Source organism: Acipenser ruthenus, chromosome 2 (assembly GCF_902713425.1).
Source record: "Acipenser ruthenus chromosome 2, fAciRut3.2 maternal haplotype, whole genome shotgun sequence".
Lineage (NCBI taxonomy): Eukaryota > Metazoa > Chordata > Actinopteri > Acipenseriformes > Acipenseridae > Acipenser > Acipenser ruthenus.
The window spans coordinates 39631457-39655940 of NC_081190.1; the positions used below are offsets into that span (position 1 = coordinate 39631457).

At 37.5% G+C, this 24484-nt stretch overlaps 2 protein-coding genes across 3 annotated transcripts in view; one reads left to right on the forward strand and one right to left on the reverse strand.

Moving 5' to 3' along the window:
* LOC117408707 (pikachurin-like) overlaps positions 1 to 15029 on the forward strand; it is a 52473-nt gene extending 37444 nt beyond the window's left edge. Inside the window, exons 14-24 of one of the 2 annotated variants that reach the window (XM_034013949.3) lie at positions 1214 to 1339; positions 1961 to 2204; positions 4306 to 4417; positions 5012 to 5128; positions 5328 to 5508; positions 7154 to 7177; positions 7761 to 7839; positions 7928 to 8071; positions 8629 to 8712; positions 10685 to 10791; positions 13755 to 15029. In XM_034013949.3, the coding sequence (XP_033869840.3) occupies positions 1214 to 1339; positions 1961 to 2204; positions 4306 to 4417; positions 5012 to 5128; positions 5328 to 5508; positions 7154 to 7177; positions 7761 to 7839; positions 7928 to 8071; positions 8629 to 8712; positions 10685 to 10791; positions 13755 to 13909 (1373 nt within the window). In that variant the 3' untranslated portion in view covers positions 13910 to 15029. The remainder of the gene's footprint in view (positions 1 to 1213; positions 1340 to 1960; positions 2205 to 4305; positions 4418 to 5011; positions 5129 to 5327; positions 5509 to 7153; positions 7178 to 7760; positions 7840 to 7927; positions 8072 to 8628; positions 8713 to 10684; positions 10792 to 13754) is intronic. The other variant, XM_034013950.3, reaches the window with a different exon arrangement.
* Positions 15030 to 17413: 2384 nt separating this feature from the next.
* Positions 17414 to 24484, reverse strand: part of LOC117409544 (leukemia inhibitory factor receptor-like) — a 77516-nt gene continuing 70445 nt past the window's right edge. Inside the window, exon 21 of the mRNA XM_058995800.1 lies at positions 17414 to 20600. Coding sequence (XP_058851783.1) covers positions 20139 to 20600 — 462 coding nt within the window. The 3' untranslated portion in view covers positions 17414 to 20138. The remainder of the gene's footprint in view (positions 20601 to 24484) is intronic.

Below are 24484 nucleotides of genomic sequence, written 5' to 3' on the forward strand. Positions count from 1 at the left end.
TCGTCCCACTCCACAGCCAATCACCAGCAGCTCCTGTGCTCCGTGCCTGTCTCCTATAGGCCGTTCGACCAACGTGAAACACAGCCCCTCCTACTCCAAGCGTTCCTGCACTTCACAGACCTCACATGCGTTACAATATTACCTTTTTTTTTTTGGGGGGGGGGGTGTTCGTTGTAGCCGAAGGTTTGTTATAATGAAGGGCGAGGGTGTACTGTACCGTACATTCTTAATTGCGATTGAGCAAAATGTTATTTATCTTTTAAAGAAACATACTAACTTACTCAAAGTACATTTTACACAGAGCTGTTGGTTTTTTGTAAGCAAATCCAGCAAATAAGAAGTGCATAGAAAAAGCTTGCAATGTTAAGCATTATCTCTTACATTTTGACATCCCTGCAATATTAAGCGAGGGCAAAGCGTCTGTGTTAATTATTAGAGCGCAGCGCGTCCTGTGCATGACAAGAGCCCACGCAGGGATCGTTTGAACACAGAGCTCCCCAAGGCAACTTCTAACGACCTTCAGAGCTTGCGCTCTTGTTGTTGTGGAAATAATGATTATAGGGTCCATATGCTCTGAGCATGGACACCCTGCAATGAGACTAGATTGCAGTCATGCTTAATAGATTGTAACAGTCATAATTAAATGCATAAGCTAAAGGTGGTGTCGATGGGGAGTAATGATAGTTTTGCCGTTTCACAATGCCTCAGCTGACATCTGCTGCTGGACTCCCCTCTGCCAATCCCAGAACTGCACAAATGATGGCAAAACCTTTATCTCTCGAGCCTTTGCAACTGAGTAACAAGGCAGAAATAAACCTGTTTTTTTTAAGTGCTGTAAATAATTAAACTATGTTCAAAATATAACATTAAAACATGTTTAACAAATCTCGTCATACAAAAAAACATTTGTCCGGTTCATAAGAACATTCATATCAACTACAATGGTGATTAGCGAGCAGGTAGTGACTGCTGTGTTGCATACTGATGCTTAATTAATTCGAAAGTAGTAGTTTAATTTTCTTTTCAATTAAATATTGTGCTAATAACAATTTGGAATAAACACTTTTATTAGCTGTTTTTTTTTACCCTCATAGAAAATATGCACAGAAAGTTGTGGAGAATGTTGGGGGACGGAGAGGGGAAGAAGGGTTCCTCTTCATGCATTATTATTATTATTATTAATGCCAGTTCTTTGTCTTTTTGTCATTCCTAGATGAGTGCAGCAGTGGCGTGTGTGATGAAATCTCCTGCATTAATGGTGGAATGTGCTTTGCAAACAGGGCCGATTCTTACATCTGTCTTTGTCCACTCGGATACAGAGGACGACACTGTGAGGAAAGTAAGTCACCTTGCAATATACTGTATCTCAGTCCCTCCCTTTCCTTTGCACTTATGGCAGTGGGGGTTTAGAGGTTTACTACTGTTAATGACAACCAGGAACTAGATTTGAGAATCTATTGCACATGAAATACTGTACAAGCTGGTGTTAAACAGTCTATTTGAACAAAGGTATAGTATTAAAGAGGTGTGATTATATGGATTCTAAGATCAGAACCTTACTCACCTGTTGCAAACACTGGCGATACTTACAATTTTACTCTCCTGGTGAAATGACAGAGGAATTACAAGACAGTCAAAAAGCATGGTTTCCAAACAGACTTTTCTTTAACCTTGTGCAGTATCCGATATCAGCTTTTGAAATTAAAATACATGTTTGCTACAAAGTGTGTTTCTTTCACAAATGCACATTTGAGACCTATAAATTGAGTAGATGTGCATGGCAGAGACATTTTAAGGAACTTTTTTGTTAGCTTCAATTACTTTAACAAACAATTTAAAAGTATAGAACACATCTGCTATCATGTTAGTAAGCTAGCTGTTAATAGACCATTAAAAGAAAGCATAACTGAAACACTGGATTGCTATCTTCATTGACTAACCTGTAACTGCTGTTCCCTAGGCTTCTGGGTGTCGCTTCCACGATTCAATGAGACTCTGATGTCTTATGCCAGCGTGCCTTGGCCCATGGCACCCCAGCACTACCTTTCCTTCATGGAGTTTGAGATCACCTTTCAGCCAGCCTCAAAGGATGGGGTTCTCCTGTACAGCTACGACACCACCAGTAAGGACTTCATCTCCATAATCATGGCAGAAGGCTTCGTGGAGTTTCGATTTGACTGCGGCTCTGGGACTGCCGTCATCAGGTACCTGTCTTATCAAAAAATATTTTGCTTGTGGAAGCTGGTAGATTGATAGCCCAGAAGAGTGAAGTCTCTGTTTTAGAGCAGGGTCAACATGCGCTTCCGTGCACTACCATGCCATCGTTCCCCTATCTCTCCTTCTCAGGGTGTGAGGCAGTAGCACTATACATCCTCAGCACCATTGATTAAAAAGAAAAAGAAAACCCTCTCATTTTTAGTTATCCCTCCCTCCCCTTCCAATGAAAAGTTCAAATGAAAAAGTGAGCCCTGCCAACCCACCACCAACATCAATTAAAAACTGTTAATATTTTAAATGACTCACTTTGGTGAACTTCCAATTACATGTAAGCAAATATTTTCAAAAAGTCAAATTACATTAAAGTAAATATATGTACATTAAACATTAGCTGGCATGATGAAACATTTGTAGTAAATAGCATTATGTAATTACTTATAATTGTCTTTCAATACAATTCAATACAATCACTAGCAAACAGTATCAATACAAAATGTCAAGATTAAAACCCCTACTGTGTGTGTGTGTGTGTGTGTGTGTGTATATACAGTGCCTATAGAAAGTCTACACCCCCTTTCAAAATGTTCACCTTTTGTTGCCTTATAGCCTGGAATTAAAATGCATTAAAATAGTTTTTTTTTTCATTTATCTACACATCCTACCCCTCAACTTCCAAGTGAAAAACATATTCTAGAAATTTGTAGAAAATTAATTAAAAATAAAAACTGAAATAGCTTGGTTGGATAAGTGTCCACCCCCTTGTAATAGCAATCCTAAATTAGCTCAGGTGTAACCAATCGCCTTCAAAATCACACACCAAGTTAAGTGGCCTCCACCCGTGTTAAATTGTAGTGATTCACATGGTTTCAGGATAAATTCAGCACTTCCTGTAAGTTCCCTCTGCTGGGTAGTGCATTTCAAAGCAAAGGTGCTTTCAAAAGAACTCCGGGACAAAGTTGTTGAAAGGCACAGATCAGGGGATGGGTATAAAAAAAATATCAAAGACCTTGAATATCCCTTGGAGCACGGTCAAGACGATTATTAAGAAGTGGAAGGTGTATGGCACCACCAAGACACTGCCTAGATCAGGCCGTCCCTCCAAACTGGATGACCTAGCAAGAAGGAGACTGATCAGAGAGGCTACCAAGAGGCCAATGGCAATAGCTTGCAAGAGCTACAGGCTTTTATGGCCAAGACTGGTCAAAGAGTGCATGTGACAACAATATCGCAAGCACTCCACAAATCTGGTTGGTTCAAACAACTTAACAGCAAATGCAGAGTTTTTCTGTATAATTTTGTGTAAATATAAAACTAAAGAGGGGGCAACAATATTAATCCAAAAATAGTTTTTTTTATTAATAATAATAATAATAATAATAATAATAATAATAATAATAATAATAATAATAATAATAGTGACAATACAAATTTCACTTATATAGCGCTCTTCATGCAAGCATTCCAGGGCGCTTTAAAAAATATAAAAAAGCCTGTGTCTAATATATAATCCAGCTATAAATAAACTAGACCCAATTAAATATGTTTTTAAACAGGATTTAAAAGCTTCAATTGTGCTAGCATTCCTGATATGAATCGGGAGCAAGTTCCAAAGACAAGGGGCATTATAACTAAATGCCCTGGCTCTGATTCAAACAAATTTTAGGGACTGTCAGAAGATTAGCATTTCCCGATCTCAGGGAACGACCAGGGACATAGGAGTCAGCAGATCTTGAAGATAAGAAGGTTCAAGACCATGTAAGGCCTTATAGGTAATAATAATAATAATAATAATAATAGCATCGGTAATAAAACAGACTTGAATGAGGTGGATTCAGTAGTTGTATCAATTAAATATGCGAATTTAAAACCAAGATTAACTAAGATTTTAATCGCAAATCGCAATAATTTTTTTTTAATGTCTTGACATCCATAATATATATATATATATATATATATATATATATATATATATATATATATATATATATATATATATATATATATATTATAATTTACACAGATTTGAGGTTACAGCTAACCTAGTAGTTTTCAAATGCAGATCAGTCAATATTTTTTTTCCCGCCACAGGAGTGAGGAGCCTGTCAGCCTGAACAGGTGGCACGAGCTGCGAGTGTCACGCACAGCCAAGAACGGCATTCTGCAGGTCGATAACCAGAATCCTGAAGAGGGAATGGCAGAGGTAAATAGAATACACATACACTAACACCTAGCTGCCACAACCGCCCTGCCAAAGCCTCATTTCTTAGAAACCGTTTGCTGTGACAGGGCTTTATAAACACTGTATGCTACTGTATCACATACCCATCAGAGATGCCATTTCCCTTACATTATGCCCCTGTGGATCATTGTTCTGGTTCACAAAAGAAAATTCAGTTTCTTACAGTTATGCCGTGATTAGCACATGCAAGCACATGTTAAACTGCAGTAGTTTAAGCAACACCAAAACAACAAATTCACGATTACACCTTCATATAAAGCTGGAATGCCAATATGATAACAGTGTACCTCCCAGAAGAAACCTTAAAAGAACCATTAGCAGCCCAGAACATTACCATTTAAGCAACATCAGCAAAATATTGTATTGCTCACTGTGCAATTCCTATGTGGTACCACAGTACTGCAGTGCTGTGGTTGTTCATCGGCTCGTCCTACTACTGTATTGACATTGCAGATATTTTGGTAACAAAACAAGAAAATGATGTGATTTCCATGCTTATTACTTTTAAGAAGCAGCTTCTCTAGATGGATTGACTCTTGTGCTCTTGTCTCACAGGGTGCCTTCACTCAGATCAAGTGTAACACCCAAATCTACATCGGTGGCTTTCCAGACTATGATAGTGTCAAGAGGAATTCTGGAGTCCTGAAGCCTTTCACTGGAAGCATTCAGAAGGTACTGTATTTGTTTATTCATGTCATGTACAGTTGTTTCCCTGCTGTTTAACATCTGCTCTTTATTGAATCGGGTTGTCCAGAATAACAGAAACTAGATGATGAGACCAACATGTCTGGTTGTCGTATACTTTAGTTTGCTGTTGTTTCATGTTGTTCTTTTAGCAGAGCCCTATCTCACTTTCTATATGTTCACACAGGTCATCCTGAATGACCGGACAATCCAGTTAAACCAGGACTTTGCTTCAGGAGTCAATGTGGACAATGCTGCCCATCCTTGTGTGGATAACCCCTGTGCCAATGGAGGCTCCTGCAAACCCAAGAGGGATGGGTATGAGTGTGATTGCCCTTTGGGCTTCGACGGGGAGCACTGCCAGAAAGGTACATATCCAGCTCACAGCACCATACAGCATTGTGTTGCTCAGGCCCTAGTTTAGGCCTTAATAGCAAAATGCCAAGCACTGATCTTATTCACTGAATATTTTTCACCTCATATGGCACAGACAATTTAAGGTATTGATTTTCATATAAACTGTGCGATTACATTATATGAAACTCATTATTTATGTTACTTATTGCTCCGCACACCCACGATTTAAAATAGCTATCTTAGCCAAAGCATTCACTGTACCTTTAAAAGATCTACCAGAATAATGCAATAGATTTTTAGATCCCCTTAAAAAGATACTTCAAAAATGCATTCCTATAGCAGGCCTAGCTTTCCTTTTCCCAGCAATATATATATTTCATATATATAAGCAATAAGGGCAGCTGGCTCTTTGAGCTAAAATATATATATATATATATATATATATATATATATATATATATATATATATATATATATATATATATATATAATATGTATGTGGAAGGGTGGTGGGCAATTCACTGACACAGAGACAGAACTTTATTTGTAACGCTGCTCAGGCGCACTGATTTATTTTTACCTGCAGAGGGCGCTGTTGTCTGTGGCCTGAATACTGGCAACAGTTAACAGGACCACAGGGTTACCAATACTGGTATACAGTCCAGTGCACATATAAGTAATAAAATTACAAAATAAAGGTGCTGCACTTGGCAGCGTTACCCCGACCGTCGCTATCCGTACGGCCCAGGTCTCCGTCCTATGCTCACCTGTTCCCTCAACCTGTGGATACTGTTCGGGGTTCTGCCAAGTTTTCCCCGCTACTAAAAATACATTTTCTTTTTTTATTAATTTACTGTTGCTCGTTCTTCTCCGGCCATGCTCGATCCGGAAGCAAAGCTTCCGCTAGCTGGCTTGTTTCGTCTTAGAGGGTCAGGCTGAGGGAACAACAGAGCATTATCTTATAGGGTCCCCCGAGGCCTGCCTCTCAGCCACTCAGAGAGAGGGAAAGCAAACACACCCTCTTCCCCACCTCTCTGTGTCACTGCCATGACTGACAGACGGATCTACGAGGCTGCTGTCCTCTTCCTGCAGTACCACGCATGCGCCAGATAGTCAGCACAGATCTCCCTTGTTACTATATATATATATATATATATATATATATATATATATATATATATATATAGTATTTTGGTGATTCTGCTTTTCAGAAGGCTTTATATTGTTGAAAGCCACGGATAATCCAGGAAATACTGTCATAATGCCTGAAAAAGGCCTTTGAGTGATTCTAATGACAGCAACAGCAGCCCCAGCTTGAGAACTAAGAGCATGATTAGGATCTGAGCTGATCTCGTGCAAAATAATAAAAGATTTGATTGTGCCCAAATCCAGAGACAAGTATGGAGTTTAATAGAGGCTATGGATATGACTAGGGCTTAGTGACAAATGTATTCTGTCATGTAATATTACGTTCTGGGATATTCAGGCAGGTCTAAGTGTTTGCATTTGACCTTTAGATATTGAAGTAGTATGAGCTCACATTATAGATAACTAGATTGTCCAGTATAAAGGGTAGGAGAAATGCACATTTAAAAATAGTTAAAACAATGCTTTTTACCTTGTTTCTTTTTTCTGCTTTGTGCTGCCTTTACACAGAATGTGGAAGTTACTGCCGGAACAGTAAGTTTTACTGTACGATATTGTTTACCTGTAGACCCTGAAGTTTGTGTTTTATTTTTGATCACATGACTGATTGTTTCCTATTTAAACCCAGAAAAAACTATGAATTACAAAACAATGCCACTTGTTTTGACTGAGCCTGAATCTGTTTCGCCTTATTTTTTTATTTCAACAGAGGTGACAAATTACATAAATTGCTCATCCCTTATCCTAATTGCATTCCATTCTTGCAGTTGCCTAGTTTATCGTTGTGCTTTTGTTATTTTCACTCATTTAATAGAGTCCTGACAGGTTTTGTTTTCAGAATAAAATACCCGTTACGGAGTGTACACTGATAGCAAGTCCATCATTTTAAAATCTGTTTGATTTGTAGCAAAGAAAACAAATCTTAAACCCAGTCTTTAATTAGTAGTTTTCTCTTTATTAGGATGCAGACAGTTTAACAATTACTAATTGACATTTTCAAGGGAGGTAGAGATTTTGAAAATCAAAATCAAAAAGGTCGAGCCCTACTTACCTGACTAGACAGTGTTGTGTGATTTCCCTAAATTTACAAAATGAAAAAATCATGTTTCATTCACAGTAATCAATGAAGCCATTGAAATCCCCCAGTTCATTGGCCGCAGTTACCTTACCTATGACAGCAAAGACATCCTGAAAAGGTAAAGGATCGGAGTTTAATGATTACCTGCACATACTGAAGTTTCCTTTTACTTGGTAATAGATTAACAATGTGCTGTTTCTGTACAGGGTGTCAGGCTCGCGGTCAAATCTGTTCATGAGGTTTAAGACCACGGCGAAGGACGGCTTGTTACTGTGGCGAGGAGACAGCCCCATGAGGCACAACAGCGACTACATCTCCCTCGGACTCCAGGACGGAGCCCTCGTCTTCAGGTTCGTTTGTCTGTTTTTGTTTTCTATACTCCAGTGTTGACAGTTTCATAATTTCCCACTGGAAAAAAAAATCTAAGTAACACCACTTTTATTGTATTTATTATTCATGTTTGAAACCAGGAACTCTAAACCATTTATCTGGAGATTTCAGTGAAGATACTCCAATGCAATTGACAAAAAAAATGTAAAACCACTTTCCAAGACCACATAAATACTTTCAGAAGATTAGTTTGTTTTGGATACAAAAACAAAAGCAAAACAGTCTTACACAGGATCAGATAGGTATGTTAACAGTGTAAGAAACTTGAAATTAAATGGCGTAATTCACTGTACACAATGTTAGGGTGATATGTATCAGAATCAAGTTCTAAGATTTATGTTTGGAGAAGAATTTTCATCTGAATTTTACTGGAACTGTACTCCTGAGAAATTCTCAGGTTAACATTGGAACCACACCTGATGAACCTTGCTGAAAAGTTGGAGCTATGGTTAGTGGGAATTGCTGAAAAGTGTTGGTGAATTAATACATAACAGAAGTGTATTGTTTTTTCCAACAGCTATAATCTGGGCAGTGGGGTTGCCACCATCATGGTGAATGGGTCCTTCCATGATGGTAGATGGCACCGGGTCAAGGCAGTCCGGTAAGTAATCTTGAGAAAAAAAAAAAAAAAAGATTTCTGTCATGTGCTATTAAGAATTAGTCCTGGATCTTCAGTAAATAACATACATGTTATGTTACAATCAAATCAAATGACAGAACTATGGCACCCTATATAGATAATCACCCCATCCTCACCTTCCCCGTAGGTCTATCACACCTAAATTCAACAGATTTATAGAACCTCAAACCCCAAACTCACTTGTGGTCCACAGAGCTGTCCTCTTGTGTAAATGTTTGCTGGCATATTGGTACCAAGGGAACTAAAGTAATTATAGTCTAGGCTATCAACCTTTCTTCCATTTGATATGTCTACACTTCAATGTCCTTATATTTTACATTTTGGAATACGTTTTAAAACCAAGAAATTACAATGCTCTTGACCTTATGACAAATACATAAATGTGACCATGTCCAAAAAACTGCTTATACAAGGAGAATTGTATTCCATTTACTCATTTGTGAGATCCAGACAGGAAATGGGTTGACACAGTATGTGCAGTACTTACAAGGATGAGGATGCAACAATGAAAATGGATAATTGCAAAGCATACGACATGGTTCATTTAGATTTCCAGAAAGCTTTTGACAAAGTCCCGCATAAAAGATTAATTCTCAAACTGAACTCAGTAGGGATTCAAGGAAATGCACGCACATGGATTAGGGAGTGGCTAACATGTAGAAAACAGAAAGTACTGATTAGAGGAGAAACCTCAAAATGGAGCGAGGTAACCAGTGGTGTACTACAGGGATCAGTATTAGGTCCTCTGCTATTCCTAATCTACATTAATGATTTAGATTCTGGTATAGTAAGCAAACTCATTAAATTTGCATACGACACAAAAATAGGAGGAGTGGCAAACACTGTTGCAGCAGCAAAGGTTATTCAAAATGATCTATACAGCATTCAGAACTGGGCAGACACATGGCAAATGACATTTAATAGAGAAAAATGTAAAGTATTGCATGCAGGCAATAAAAATGTGCATTATAAATATCATATGGGAGATACTGAAATTGAAGAAGGGAACTATGAAAAAGACCTAGGAGTTTATGTTGACTCAGAAATGTCTTCATCTAGACAATGTGGGGGAACCTATAAAAAAAGGCCAATAAGATGTTTTCATCAGAAATTCAGCAAGTGTTGAATTTAAATCAAGGAAAGTAATGTTAAAACTTTACAATGCATTAGTAAGACCTCACCTAGAATATTGTGTTCAGTTCTGGTCACCTCATTACAAAAAGGATATTGCTGCTCTAGAAAGAGTGCAAAGAAGAGCAACCAGAATTATCCCGGGTTTGAAAGGCATGTCGTATGCAGACAGGCTAAAATAATTGAATCTATTCAGTCTTGAACAAAGAAGACTACGCGGCAATCTGATTCAACCATTCAAAATCCTAAAAGGTATAGACAATATCGACCCAGGGGACTTCTTTGACCTGAAAAAAGAAACAAGGACCAGGGGTCACAAATGGAGATTAGATAAAGGGGCATTCAGAACAGAAAATAGGAGGCACTTTTTTACACAGAGAATTGTGAGGGTCTGGAACCAACTCCCCAGTAATGCTGTTGAAGCTGACACCCTGGGATACTTCAAGAAGCTGCTTGATGAGATTCTGGGATCAATAAGGTACTAACAACCAAACGAGCAAGATGGGCTGAATGTCCTCCTCTCATTTGTAAACTTTCTTATGTTCTAAGCAACACCACACTACTGTTGATGTAACACGCTGTTTAGCCCCCGATATCGTATCATGCTGAATTTAATAAGCGTAAATCTTTTATTGCAAAAGAGGTTTGTATTGTCACAGCTGAGAATTTGACATTGCAAGATAAAGACCTCAGTGGAGATAAATGTTTAGTAATATATGACAGGCTCGGTGACAGCCTGACAGTTTAATAAATGGAGTGGAGGAGACTAATTGATGCTCGTCATGTCTCCTCTCTGTCTCAGGGATGGACAGTCTGGGAAGATGACTGTGGATGACTACGGCGCAAAAACGGGGAAATCGCCGGGGATGATGCGGCAGCTTAACATAAATGGTGGTGACCTCTATGTTGGTAAGCTCCTGTAAATACTCAGCACATGTATGCACACGGTACTGTACATAGGTCCACGTTTCACCTCTGGAGGCAAGTCTGCTAGTTCCAAACACTTCCACCTAACCCTAATGCCTTTGTAGGAAGTTTACATGGTGTTTTCTCTTTTCTGTGCCTCATTTTTACTTAAACTAGTGTGGTTTCATAGCATATTCAAGATTTTTTTTTTAAATGTGTTTGTCAGGAGGTGAGTGGTGTGGGGAAGAAGTGAATGTCCAAACAGCAAGTACAGTTGCAAAATGTCCGTATTTAATAACAAGGAATAATATTAAATCCACCCCCTGTACCAGCAATGGTATGTGCTTGTGTTGTGCTGTGCAGAGGTAGTGGTGCTCTCGGGTGTATGTGCTGGCTCAGTGGTGACAGCTCCCAGTCCTACTCGAACTCTACAAAACAAAACAAAACACAACACAACAATAGTGCTCCGGCGCATTAGTTCAGCGCAAGGGGCTGTACTCACGTAGCTGTTTCTCCTTTGTTCTGCCAAACTGTCTGTATCCCGGAAGGTCTTGCAAGAAATTCCGTGACCTCTCAATTCGAAAGTGTCCCTGCCAGGAACTAGTCCAATATGTGGAGAATTCAAACTTTTTGTTGTGGGTATAGCATTGGTTGGGCCTTCAGTGGCTGCTGATGAGAAGACATTGATAAGGCCATATTTGAAAAATAATTATAAATCATTAAGTCCCTCCAGCCAAAAAAAAAAAAAAAAGATGATTCACAAAATTATATATCATTAACAACAGTGGGGAAGTTTCCATGGAAAAAAAGAAGCCTCACCTTTTGCTCGCTCTATTTTGGTAGTACTTTCAGATTGTGTGTGCTTTCATGTAGTTTTCTTTTAGCCACAGAAATTCTACTTCCAAATGCAAATAGCCTAATTAATATTAAAATACAGACGGGTATTGCGCAACTATTGGTATCGTACAGCTTTCTTAAACTGCGTTTAGTTTGTGTTGAAGCACTGCAAGTGCAGCCGTCTCATTTAGTTACAAAAAAAAGATGTAATAAAAAAACTACGGGAAACAAAACAAACGAAATAGCATTACACAAATTCAAAAATAAAAAAAAAACATTCCCTAAGAAAGCTCTGTGTACTATCCTTGTATTATTTGCTAAACCATTTTTTGACTGCATATATATTTATTATAAACCTATTATACACGTACATATATAATATATACAAGTTCTTCTACAGAACCGTAGCTTCAGCAATTTTGATCCTCGATTCAAATTATACATCTGCGCAAGTGCTAGTCAGAGCTTCCGTTTCCCTTCAGACCGTCTCTATGGTAACGGCTGAGCCTTGACAACTACAATTGCAAGTATTTTCTATATAAACCTCAAAATGTTACTCTGTCTGTTTTATAATGATTTTTCGTGTTATTTCTTTTTATATTTGCATTTTGTTTTATTTAGTTTTATATGTTACATTTCGTATTTGTGAATGTGGAAGGGTGTTGGGCAATTCACTGACACACAGGAGACAATTTTATTTGTAACACCACTCATGCGCACTGATTTATTTTTACCCGCAGAGGGCACTGTTGTCTGTGGCCTGAATACTGCCAACAGTAATCAGGACCACAGTGTTACCAATACGGTAGACAGTCCAGTGCACATACAAGTGTTCAAAATAATAATGAAAACAAAAGGCACAAAGAAAACGGGAAAACAAAACACTACTAACAAAACTACAAAATAAAGATGCTGCACTCTGCAGTGTTTCCCAATTATTTTCTGTTTTATATTTGTAATTAATTTAGAACAATTTGTAGATTTTATTTTTCACTTTGACATTATGGACTGTTTTTGTGTTGATCAGTGGCAAAAACTCCTAATTAAATCCATTTTGATTCCATGTTGTAACACAATAAAATGTGGAAAAGTCCAAGGGGGGTGAATACTTTTGAGAGCCACTGTATGTTGTTGTTGATAATATGCGTTAATAGAATGACTAATTGAGATGATTAAAGGAATCGGGAGATTATTAATCAATAAGTGATTTAATTAAGCAGACTACATGACCACCTTGTGGTGGGAGGAATAAAGTGCAGCCTAAGAAAGCAGGTCGTGTAAAACTCAGGGCCCTAATGATAGATGCTACTTAAGGCTAGTGTATAGTATATCGCATCTTATAGCTAAGGGGCAGAAAAGTCTAGGCTTAAACCAATCAGCTATCTGATCACCAAACACAAAGATAACAACTAAAGTGTAAAAGGATGAAAAATGAAAAATAATAAACCCTGTGCTTTGCAAAGGGCTTCATTATTTATGTATGTATGTATTGCAAAGGGCTGCATTTTTTATTTGTAGTAGCTTCAGTCTTTTTTTTATAACCTTGCTTATAAAACAACCAAACTATAAAGCACCATCATTTTAGGAGTAAAATGGCAATAATTTGAAATGTTGAATAAATGGTGTCACCCTGTGCAGTTTCTAAATTCCTCGTACTACATGCGTATGTTTTTACTATTTGGTCAAAGAACCTTGCCATGGCTACTTCCAGCAGATCTCAGATAATAAAGAACTGCTTGGTACGGCCTTACTTTAGTAGAAAATTGTGCAAGGTTATGTCACAAACGGGATTTTCACTGTGAAATCTCATAAACATAAGGTATGAGAAGGCGGTGGAGAGAGAGTATCGACTTTATAAGCTGCGTGGAAACCCTGTCAGTGTCATCTCAGGGGCACTTCAGGTGTCTTTGCCCAAGAAACTGGGTCAAACACCTAAAATATCTTTAAATCCAGAAGATGGGATGTGAAGCAGTTGAATACAGAAGATAGAAAGCAGTGGGATGCTTTACTGCATATTTTAGTCAATAGTACTTTTTGTTTAGTTTCTTCATTGGTCTAAAATCTGATGTACTGATAATAGCGTGTAATTGAAGCTGGATGTTAACCGCCTCTATGTTCTTGTTTCCCAGGAGGAATGAAGGAGATAGCGCTACACACAAACCGACAGTACATGCGAGGCCTGGTGGGGTGCATATCCCACTTCACTCTGTCTACGGATTACCACATATCCCTGGTGGAGGATGCCGTAGACGGGAAAAACATAAATACTTGTGGGAACAAGTAGCAGCTATCCCTGGTTGCTTTGGGACTCTTACTTGTGGGACCAAAAACATGAGGACCCAGTGCATTGGTCTGCAGTCCAGTACATGGGTGCTCTGAAACCAATTTGTGGGTCTCTCCTATAGTTCTCAAGGATAACATCTAGTGATATTTTTGCTTTGTCACTTTCTTTTTGTAGATATTCTGTTAACCAAAGACACCTTAGAGTATTTCTAAACCTGAGACCGTCTGTGAGTACTTGTTCTGCTCTTTAGAAGAATTAAGGTACAGTAAAAGCCTGTTTGGAAGAACCCAGTACCAGCACACTACAAGACTATATGCCTCATTACCAGAAAAAGGTTCTTCTGTTTGAAAGTTGCTTGATATTTCAGAACCCTATGGATCTACTGTATCAAGGTGTAAATACTGTACCATCCAATTGTATATTTATTGTTCTATGGTCAGATCAGTTTAATCCCCATAGAAAATATCCAGCAAAGTAGGACCTGCCAAAATACCATAGCAGGAAGAGGAAAGAAACGATTGAGTCATAAGGTGAACCCTAAGGATACATACTGGAGGTCAAAGTGGGTTATTTTATATTTAATTTTTTTTGTTTTGTTTTGTTTTGTTTTGTTTTTAAGTACCTAGTACAGTAAATATATAGAGAATATCATTAAGTGTCGCAGGAACTTTGAATATCTAGTTAAGATCACAGACTTTGTTTACAATAATCTTATCGTAACCCAGTATGTTTGCAGGTTATGGAGAAATGTTTTATATATATATATATATATATATATATATATATATATATATATATATATATATATATATATATATATATATATATATACACACACACACACACAGAGGTTCTCTAAATATGTATATTGCATTTGGAAAATATCTGGAATAAAAATATTTTAAACATTAAAAAACCACCATCATTACTTCACGTATGGAAACAAATTACCTAGTTCTTTTGAATTTGTTTTAGGACTTTGTGTCTTAAGTGTACTGTATATTTGTGATTGATTTTTTTTGTTTTCCCTGGCGCACGCAATTTTGTAAATTGTCTATTCCTGAATATGTAAATGTATGATGCTTTTCAGTTTAAAAAAATTAAATTGAAATTTAATACACCCCTTTATCATTCGTCTAAACTTCTTAAAACACAATATAACATGTAACTACTCCTACTGCCTTGCTTTTACGTACTAACTATGATCCATTGAAAAGCTGCAATGCATATTGTTGAATTGAATTCCCTTTAAACTATTTAAGAGAAGTGGATTCTCTCAGTGACTATCACATTTTGGAGCCATTAATGAATATCTATAAAACATTGTTTTGCACATTCTGTGGATAGAGATCTAGTGCAAAGTTGTAAAAGTTTAATACAACGACCCTTCTTGCTATCACTTCAAAACAAAGCAAGCTTTTGTTTGTTCAGTTTGACATTTTGGAACACTCAGTTTCAGGTGAATGCTAGTGTAAGCGTGGGTATTTATTAAGGACTCTGATGCAAACGTTAATCTTGTAGGATTGGGTGTCTGCTAAGAAATTAATAATAATAATAATAATAATAATAATAATAATCAGTGAAATGGGTTTTATTTAAACAGAAATAGGCTTTTTATTCTTGTACAATTCAGGGTTTGACGTTAACCATGGCCCAGCGGCCCGGGGCCGGTAGAGATCGCTGTTTGGCCTGTAGTTATGAAGCACCACAGGCCAGACTGGGCCGGTTACATGTAACTAGTATAATATATATGTATTCGATTACCCGAACTCTGGTCCCTTACGCTACCAAGAATAAAAGGCAAATGCGTGTGTACAAGCAGACAGCATAACAGTGTAAGCCAGTAAAGTTTAGTCGGGTTCACAAAGTGTACAAACAATGTCCAAGACAAGTTTTTTTTTCTTTTGTTTACAGAATTAAAATAATCTTAAGTGTAAATACTGTAACCTGGCCAAAACAATAGAAAATACATTCCAACATTGCAATAGTTTAACATTACTAATTACAACTAGCCATCAAGTACTGACATCAGATGAATCTAAGTCAAGTTACTTTGTTTATTCAATAACCTGTAAATAATTTAAAACAAAGATACCTGGTTGTACTTTTAATGGTCAGTGCAAATGTTGATGTTACTCCATCCATTCACAGAAAGTCAACAGTAGATGTTTTACATTGACCTGCAGTACAGAGTTAAAAAAAAATAACTCCTTTCAAATTCCAAGTATCTTGCCTTAGTCACTGGGTTTTGCGTAACATTTAGTATGTCTTTATATTCATCATAACATTAAATTACCTTTCTAATTTCAATGTTACCCAAGTTTGGATTACTTCTTTTAGCACATGCTATGTACATTATTTTATTTCAGTTCACACATTCAAATTTCACCGGTGCCATGCTCCCAGAAGCTCTTTCACGACTGTGAAACAGCTCCCGGGAGCATGGCACCAGCGTGTGGCAGGATAGCATCACAGCCCAAGGTGTTATCCTTCAGGAATGAGACTCAGAGGCTGGAAACTGCAGTAATTATTTCTAACATCTGTTGAACGTTTTATCAACACAGCAGATGATGCTCAAGACCAAGTTGGAGTAGGATTCATGTTTGAGAAAAGCAGTTGTAGCAAACTTCAACAAAGGAAATGGCTACAGAACAATATCAAAGAAATATGAAATACCAAAATCAACAATCAGAGCAATAAATTAAGAAGTACCACGGAACAAATTCCACTGAAACGCTTGAAAGAAGCGGATGTCCAAAAGAAAATACAGGTACAACAGGTAGGAGAATCATCCGAGCAGGTTAAAAAATCCAAGATTAACAGCCAAGGACTTGGAAAGGTTTACAAGCAGCAGGCATAATAGTGCACAAAAGGCCCAGATTTCACCTACAAATTCTTAACATACTGGTTAGTAATTATCATAAATGTTGAAAGCCCTAATAAAAACAAAGCTAGGACACAGGAAATACTAAAGCAGGGGTGTCAATATTTTAAATGAAATGGTTGTTTGTTTATAAAGATTTTTTTGTTAAATTACTAGAAATTGTATATTTTGCTTTTTGTTTTATTAAAACATGGTTAAAGTTTACTAAATGGTTAATCTGTTACCTTGACTTCTGGTATCATAAGCTTCGGGTGCCAATATTTTTGTCTGCGACTATGTGGTTGATAAGAAACATTTGTGAACCAGGGTTACAAAGCTTTTGTCCCAGTGGTAAATTTTTATTTTGTAAATATATTTCTTTCATGTCTAGCGTTGTAGTTTAGAATGTACTGTAAGTGATCCGTTCCACAAATGACATCCATCTGAATTTGCTTCCAAGTATCTTTTGAGGAGGTGTTTTAACACTTTAAAAATACATTCAGACAGTGGGCAATTGGCAAATCTACTCCTGTTTCACAAGACATGCCTAAACCAATAACAGCCAAGCAGACTAATAAAGAGTGAGACCATGTTTAGCTTTAATTTTCCCACAGCAGCAAACTAAACACAACAGGAATCAACTTTTTTCATTAAATGGTTTTATTTATTTCTCAATACATTGATTATATAAGTGACTTTTGTAACTGAAGACATGTGATACTATATGCAGCATAAAGTAGAATTATAAATGTAGTAGACAAATTATGTTTAAAGTGATTTTTCCCCTTTGTTGGGGTATGTAAATAATGCAAACTGTAAAACAAGTATCATTAGGTTACATCAGTTAATCTTTGGGATATAGAGCTTAATATAAAATCAGGCACTTTTTTTAAAAAAGAAGACATCAACTGCTTTAATTATTAAAAACTACATCAAATGATGCAAATTCTGCAAAGGGTAAGGGGTTGATTTGCTCAAACTATAACCCGCAAGGATGAGCCACAGCTTCATACTGCAGCACTAGAGAATTATTATAGACTGATCAAACCATCCCTTCAGCTCTGCTGCAGCTTTTACAATTATATATATAAAAAAAAGCTAACATTTTTATACTTTAAGTACATACATAATTCATAAAACAAAACCAAGCTGAGCTACACAAGGCTGTCTCCTTTCTCATGGGATAATTAGACATCGTAAGTAATCTGAGGTAGCTGCCAAGGTTCCAGTAGCAATGGACTCTGTAGAGCATTTGCTTTCTTGTTTAACACAATACTGCACTCATCAATATTGACACATCAGTAATCCCCCATGTTCGCTAAATCACATTCTTTGTCTGTAGTGTAAAAATAGCAGAACCTGATAAAGTGAAAAGGCTGCAGGATAGTCCATTACCATTACATATCAGTAAACTGAAGCTTCCCGAGGCAAATCTTACAAAAACAAAGGCAATGCTAAACCGTTAACAAGCCGTAATTACGACACTGTCCAGTAAAGTGTCGAGACAATATTTGTTCTTGGAAACTGACCTGGACAACATTATCAACCATTTTACCATAAGAGAGTCTCTCTTACCAAACTAATCATTTATCAACAGTTCAATACATTATTTGCACTTAAAGTAAAATAAATAAATAAACAAATATTCAGTTGTGCTTTTAATTCTAGTAAAAAGAATAGTCTAATAGTGCATTAAGGTATTTTTAATTTAAATTATGTACAAAATGTAGTGCATTAGTTACCAAATTAATTATAGGAATTATAGATTATCTTTAACTCCCCAGATCCATCCACCTGTTTGTGTGTTGAGTTCTCTTTAATATTGTGGAATTTGTCTATATTTGCATTAAAAAAAGGCTTGCCAGAAAGATTACATCTGAGATTATACTGTCTGCCATACTAACAGAATCATAGCAAAAACATATCTTCACTTACACTACTGTCAGTGTCTACATATAGTATTATCACAGTGGTATATAGGCTATGTGACTATGATATACGAGATGTATATATTTGATACATTGGAATTAAAAAATAAAAATAAACAATTAAAAAGTCTAAAAATCCCTTTCTGCTATTAAAAAAAAAAAACACACATAGAAAATTCAAATATATCTACAGATTATGTAGTGTACATACAATCTCTTTACATAAATCTGACAAATGAAACATATAGCAAGAGACAAAGTGGAAAACATTAAAATTATCTTCCTGAAAATCTCAAACCAAGAACGACCCGATCACTAAACCTACTTATTTTCCCTTCAGCAGATTCCCTCCACAGCAGCAGGTCTAAAGCCGTATAAATTCAATTCAAGGACCAACAAATGCTGAAGCATAAAGAACAAGACATTCTGATTCCAGTGATTCAATCCTTGTGGAATGGCCCCAGAAGCAATTCACTAGAAGTGGAGGTATAACTGTACCATTCAATTTGCTGAGCCACAGTCAAAAGCCCTTGCTCATGTCTACATTACACCTCATCCGAAATCTTTTCATCACAACCCCAAACAAGCACGCCTAAATCTGAAATGGTCTTTGGCAATACAATACAACCCTCAAGCCCCGTTTCTGAAGTTAAGCTAAGAGCACTACTAAAATCAAACAGTCTACTGTTTAACATACAGTATCTAACTTGATAGAACAGCGTTATTTCTAATAATAAACAAAACAGCTTTCTAAATTTAGTGCACAATCACATTTTTTCGCTCACAGTTGTGTTTCATTATTTAGATGAAAAAAGGTGCATACACATTTGAAAATACATTTTATAAAGTCCCTTACCTGGCAGTCTAAATGGACACTCAAATGGGGACTCAAAATGCAAATAAGATATAATTCTTAACTTTACCCCCAATACAGAATACACCCCTCTGGGTGAATCAATTCCTTCCTTTAATCTAAATGTCCAGTATATTTACAGATATCTCTTTTTTATTAAAGTTTATGTAGACTACAGAGGATTAAGTGGTGCAAATACTGTGGATGTACTTAATTTAAAAAATGGCTGTGAGATTCACGGTCCTAAGTCCCATTTGCTTTGAAGGGCATCGACTGGTGGGATAATGACCGCTTAAACCATGTGGTTTATCATTTTTGACTTTGTTATTTATCCACATTCACATACCCCTCTTTATGGTAGTTGTCAGGAAATCATAATGCTATATAGTCTTAATACATTACATATTTAAAATCAATTAAAGAACGGGTTAGGACAAAGCTCGAAATGCTAACGCTGAAGCGTATATGGACTGGGATACATATATGAATTTCACATTCTCGGTAGAAAAGTCTTTCCGTGGCAATTTCTGTGGAACTGGCGCTCTTTCAGCTGTGCTCTCAGCTGTCTCAATTCTATGGGATGGGTTAACGTTTCTGTGCACTGGACATGAGGCTGGAGAACTTCCAGCTGCTTGACCGGGTGGACTGGCCTTCCTCTGAAGCCTGATAAGGCAGCAGGAACTGAGTGGAGTTGACAGAGGTGGGGCTGCCGATACACGCACTGGCCTCATCCACCTCAGGAGATTCCACGCTCCAGTTGCTTACTTTTAGCTGTGGCTGGTAACCTTCACTCTGTTCTGTAAGATCAAGATGCTGTGGATTAGGAGTGTGATTCACATCTAGAAGAGGCACATGTGGTCTCATTTGAGGCTTGTATCCAGAGTCTGAAATGACTTCCAGATTATTTACTGATCCATTGTCACCATTATTCATTTCCATTGTGCATATATCGGAGTCGTCTACATCTTTACCAGGCACACTTTCTATGATCCAAACTTTGTCAGGAATAAAAGGCTTCACATCAAAAGTTGGGTTACTGCTCCTCCCCTGAAATGAATAAAAGGAAACAAATTTGAATTTTAAAAACCTTTAAACATGTTTCAGTCATTCACAGTTGCTGATAAAAAGGTGTTTACAAATGGTAGAAGTATTAAAAAAATCTGGTCTAAAGTAAGGTCAGAGGCTTGGATTTTCTCTTATGGAGAAAATTGTGGTTTTAACATTATTAACATATCTTTTTAAATCTGACTTAATTGATGTTTGTTTGTTTGTTTTTGTTGTTTTATTCAACACACAAGCCAGAGGCATCTTTATTTAGTTTTTACATGCTGTAGCCTCAGCCCCCATCTCGACTCCGGTGGGATGTAAACTCCCATAATACGATTTGCCATCTTTGGGAAAAACTGCTATGGTAAGAACACCTTACACAAACTACTTGCAATGCCACATAAATGAGGATTTTCCCCAAAAGTGTAGTCGGATTAATTCCAGAATGGTCTCATTAGTTTGAGAATTAAAAAAAAAAAAATCCAATATTAATTCATGTTGGGACAATTATCGAAAATTCGATAATACTGCAATTAAAATGTTCAACGATACACATGATACCGTCAGTATCGCCATCATTCAGCGCAAAAAAACACGTAGTTGAGTAGTTTCTGTCACCACAGAGTGAGCAATTTGCTTCTGTGTAAATAAGGCTAAGTTTCCATACTTGTTTGTAAACACTGATAGGACGCAACAGAGCTGTGCCTGTGACGCACATTGCCATAGCAACGAAGCAACCTGAGGCCCGTTTCATAAAAGTCCTACGATTGCGATGATGTTGCGACATCGCAGAGGTTGTCACTGCGTGTTTCATAAAGCACTTTGCAAGTGCCGTCGCTTGTGCTCACTCTTTTGAGATCTGCAATGAGTGAAATCACTAACTCGGTAATCCATTTTAAGGCACAGTGACCGATTCGGTAAGTACACAACGGCAGGGTTGCAAAGGAAAGCATTTTTTTTTAAGAAAAAAAATTATACAATTATTGAAATGGCAAACCAAAATACCTCACTGTTGACAGAGATTTGGAGCTGCAGCTGCATAGAACTGACAGGCTGTACTTACATACATACAGTGCCTAGGAGGCTGTGTGGTCCAGTGGTTAAAGAAAAGGGCTTGTAACCAGGAGGTCCCCGGTTCAAATCCCACCTCAGCCACTGACTCGTGTGACCCTGAGCAACTCTGCAGCTGATGCATAGTTCACAGACCATAGTCTCTGTAAGTTGCCTTGGATAAAGGCGTCTGCTAAATAAACAAATAATAATAATAATAATAATAATAATAATAATATAGTAAGTATTCACCCCCCTTTGCTATTAAAAATAAAAACCTGAAAAGTCTTCATTAGATAAGTATTCACCCCCTTTGCTATGACACTCCTAAATAATCTTAGGTGCAACCAATTGCCTTCAGAATTCACACAATAAGTTAAATGGAGTCCATCTGTGTGCAACAAAAGTGGTTCACATGATTTCAGATTAAATACACCTGTCACTGTAAGGTCCCACAGTTGGGTAGTGCATTCAAGCAAAGATACTACCATGGAGACCAATGATCTTTCAAAACAACTCCGGGATAAAGTTGTGGAAAGCCACAGATCAGGGGAGGGGTATAAAAAGATACAGCACCACCCAGAATCTGCTTAGAGCAGGCCGTCCTCCCAAACTGAGCAGCCGGTAAGAAGGGCATTGGTCAGAGAAGCCAGTAAGAGGTCAATGACAACTGTAAAAGACCTACAGCGTTCCATGGCTGGGATGGAAGAAACTGTCCACGTGTCAACAATAGCTCAGGTATTCCACAAATCTGGCCTGTATGGAAGAGTGGCAAGGAAGCCATTTCTGAAAAAAGCCCATGTAAAATCCTGCTTGGAATTTGCAAAAAAGCATGTGGGAGACTCTGAAAATATTGGCAAAAGATTCTGTGGTCCGATGAAACAAAAACTGAACTATTTAGCCTAAATGCAAAGCGTTATATCTGGCGCAAACCCAACACAGCACAACACCCAGGTAACACCATCCCTACTGTGAAGCATGGTGGTGGCAGCATCATGCTATGGGGATGCTTTTCATGGACAGGGACTGGAAAGCTTGTCAGGGTAGAGGGCAAAATGGATGGAGCTAAATACAGGCAAATCCTTGAGGAAAACCTGCTTCAGTCTGCAAAAGACCTAAGACTGGGACGGAGATTCACCTTTCAGCAGGACGAGGACCCCAAGCACACAGCCAAAGCGACACTGGATTGGCTTAAAAACAAGAAAGTGAATGTCCTAGAGTGGCCCAGTCAAAGCCCGGACTTGAATCCGATTGAGAATCTGTGGCAAGACTTGAAGATTGCTGTCCACCAACGATTCCCATCCAACTTGACAGAGCTTGAACAATTTTGCCAAGAAGAGTGGGCGAATATTGCACGATCCAGATGTGCAAACCTGGTAGAGACTTACCCCAAAAAACTCACAGCTGTAATTGCTGCCAAAGGTGGTTCTACCAAGTATTGACTCAGGGGAGTGAATACTTATCTAACCAAGACATTTCACTTTTTTATTTTTCATTAACTGTTGTTTCATAATAAAAATTCCCTTGCCTCTTAAGAACATAAGAACAAAAGAAAGTTTACAAACGAGAGGAGGCCATTCAGCCCATCTTGCTCATTTGGTTGTTAGTAGCTTATTGATCCCAGAATCTCATCAAGCAGCTTCTTGAAGGATCCCAGGGTGTCAGCTTCAACAACATTACTGGGGAGTTGGTTCCAGACCCTCACAATTCTCTGTGTAAAAAAGTGCCTCCTATTTTCTGTTCTGAATGCCCCTTTATCTAATCTCCATTTGTGACCCCTGGTCCTTGTTTCTTTTTTCAAGTCAAAGAAGTCCCCCGGGTTTGCATTGTGTATACCTTTTAGGATTTTGAATGTTTGAATCAGATCGCCGCGTAGTCTTCTTTGTTCAAGACTGAATAGATTCAATTCTTTTAGCCTGTCTGCATACGACATGCCTTTTAAACCCGGGATAATTCTGGTCACTCTTCTTTTGCACTCTTTCTAGAGCAGCAATATCCTTTTTGTAACAAGGTGACCAGAACTGAACACAATATTCTAGGTGAGGTCTTATTAATGCATTGTAGAGTTTTAACATTACTTCCCTTGATTTAAATTCAACACTTCTCACAATATATCCAAGCATCTTGTTAGCCTTTTTTATAGCTTCCCCACATTGTCTAGATGAAGACATTTCTGAGTCAACATAAACTCCTAGGTCTTTTTCATAGTTCCCTTCTTCAATTTCACTATCTCCCATATGATATTTATAATGCACATTTTTATTGCCCGCATGCAATACTTTACACTTTTCTCTATTAAATTTCATTTGCCATGTGTCTGCCCAATTTTGAATGCTGTCTAGATCATTTTGAATGACCTTTGCTGCTTCAACAGTGTCTGCCAAAGTGTTGAGTAGGTTGTGTAAATCAAAGAAAAAAAAATCCAATTTAAATGCGTCAAGATTTCAGGTTGTAACACAACAAACTATGAAAATGTCCAAGAGGGTGAATACTTACTATAGGCACTATAGTTAATGATCTGTGCACAGATACCAATACCAGAAGCTAATGCAGTCCATTTTCAATAGGTTAATCTTTTTTAACACCATTTGCCAGTACATTAAACTCTTTCCAAAATCCATGGAAAACAGCTACTAACATCAGAACCAAGTAGCATGGAGAAAGTTAGGAACAAGCTCTAGGGGTAGGATATTTGGGAGTTACTCCAACAACTAATAGTGTGAAAACTGTATCACTTAAATGCAACATACTGTACTTAATGCATACAATTAAGAGCATTCAATTTTAAGTAACAATATTTTGAGTGCATACACATTACCAGAGGAAATAAAAGC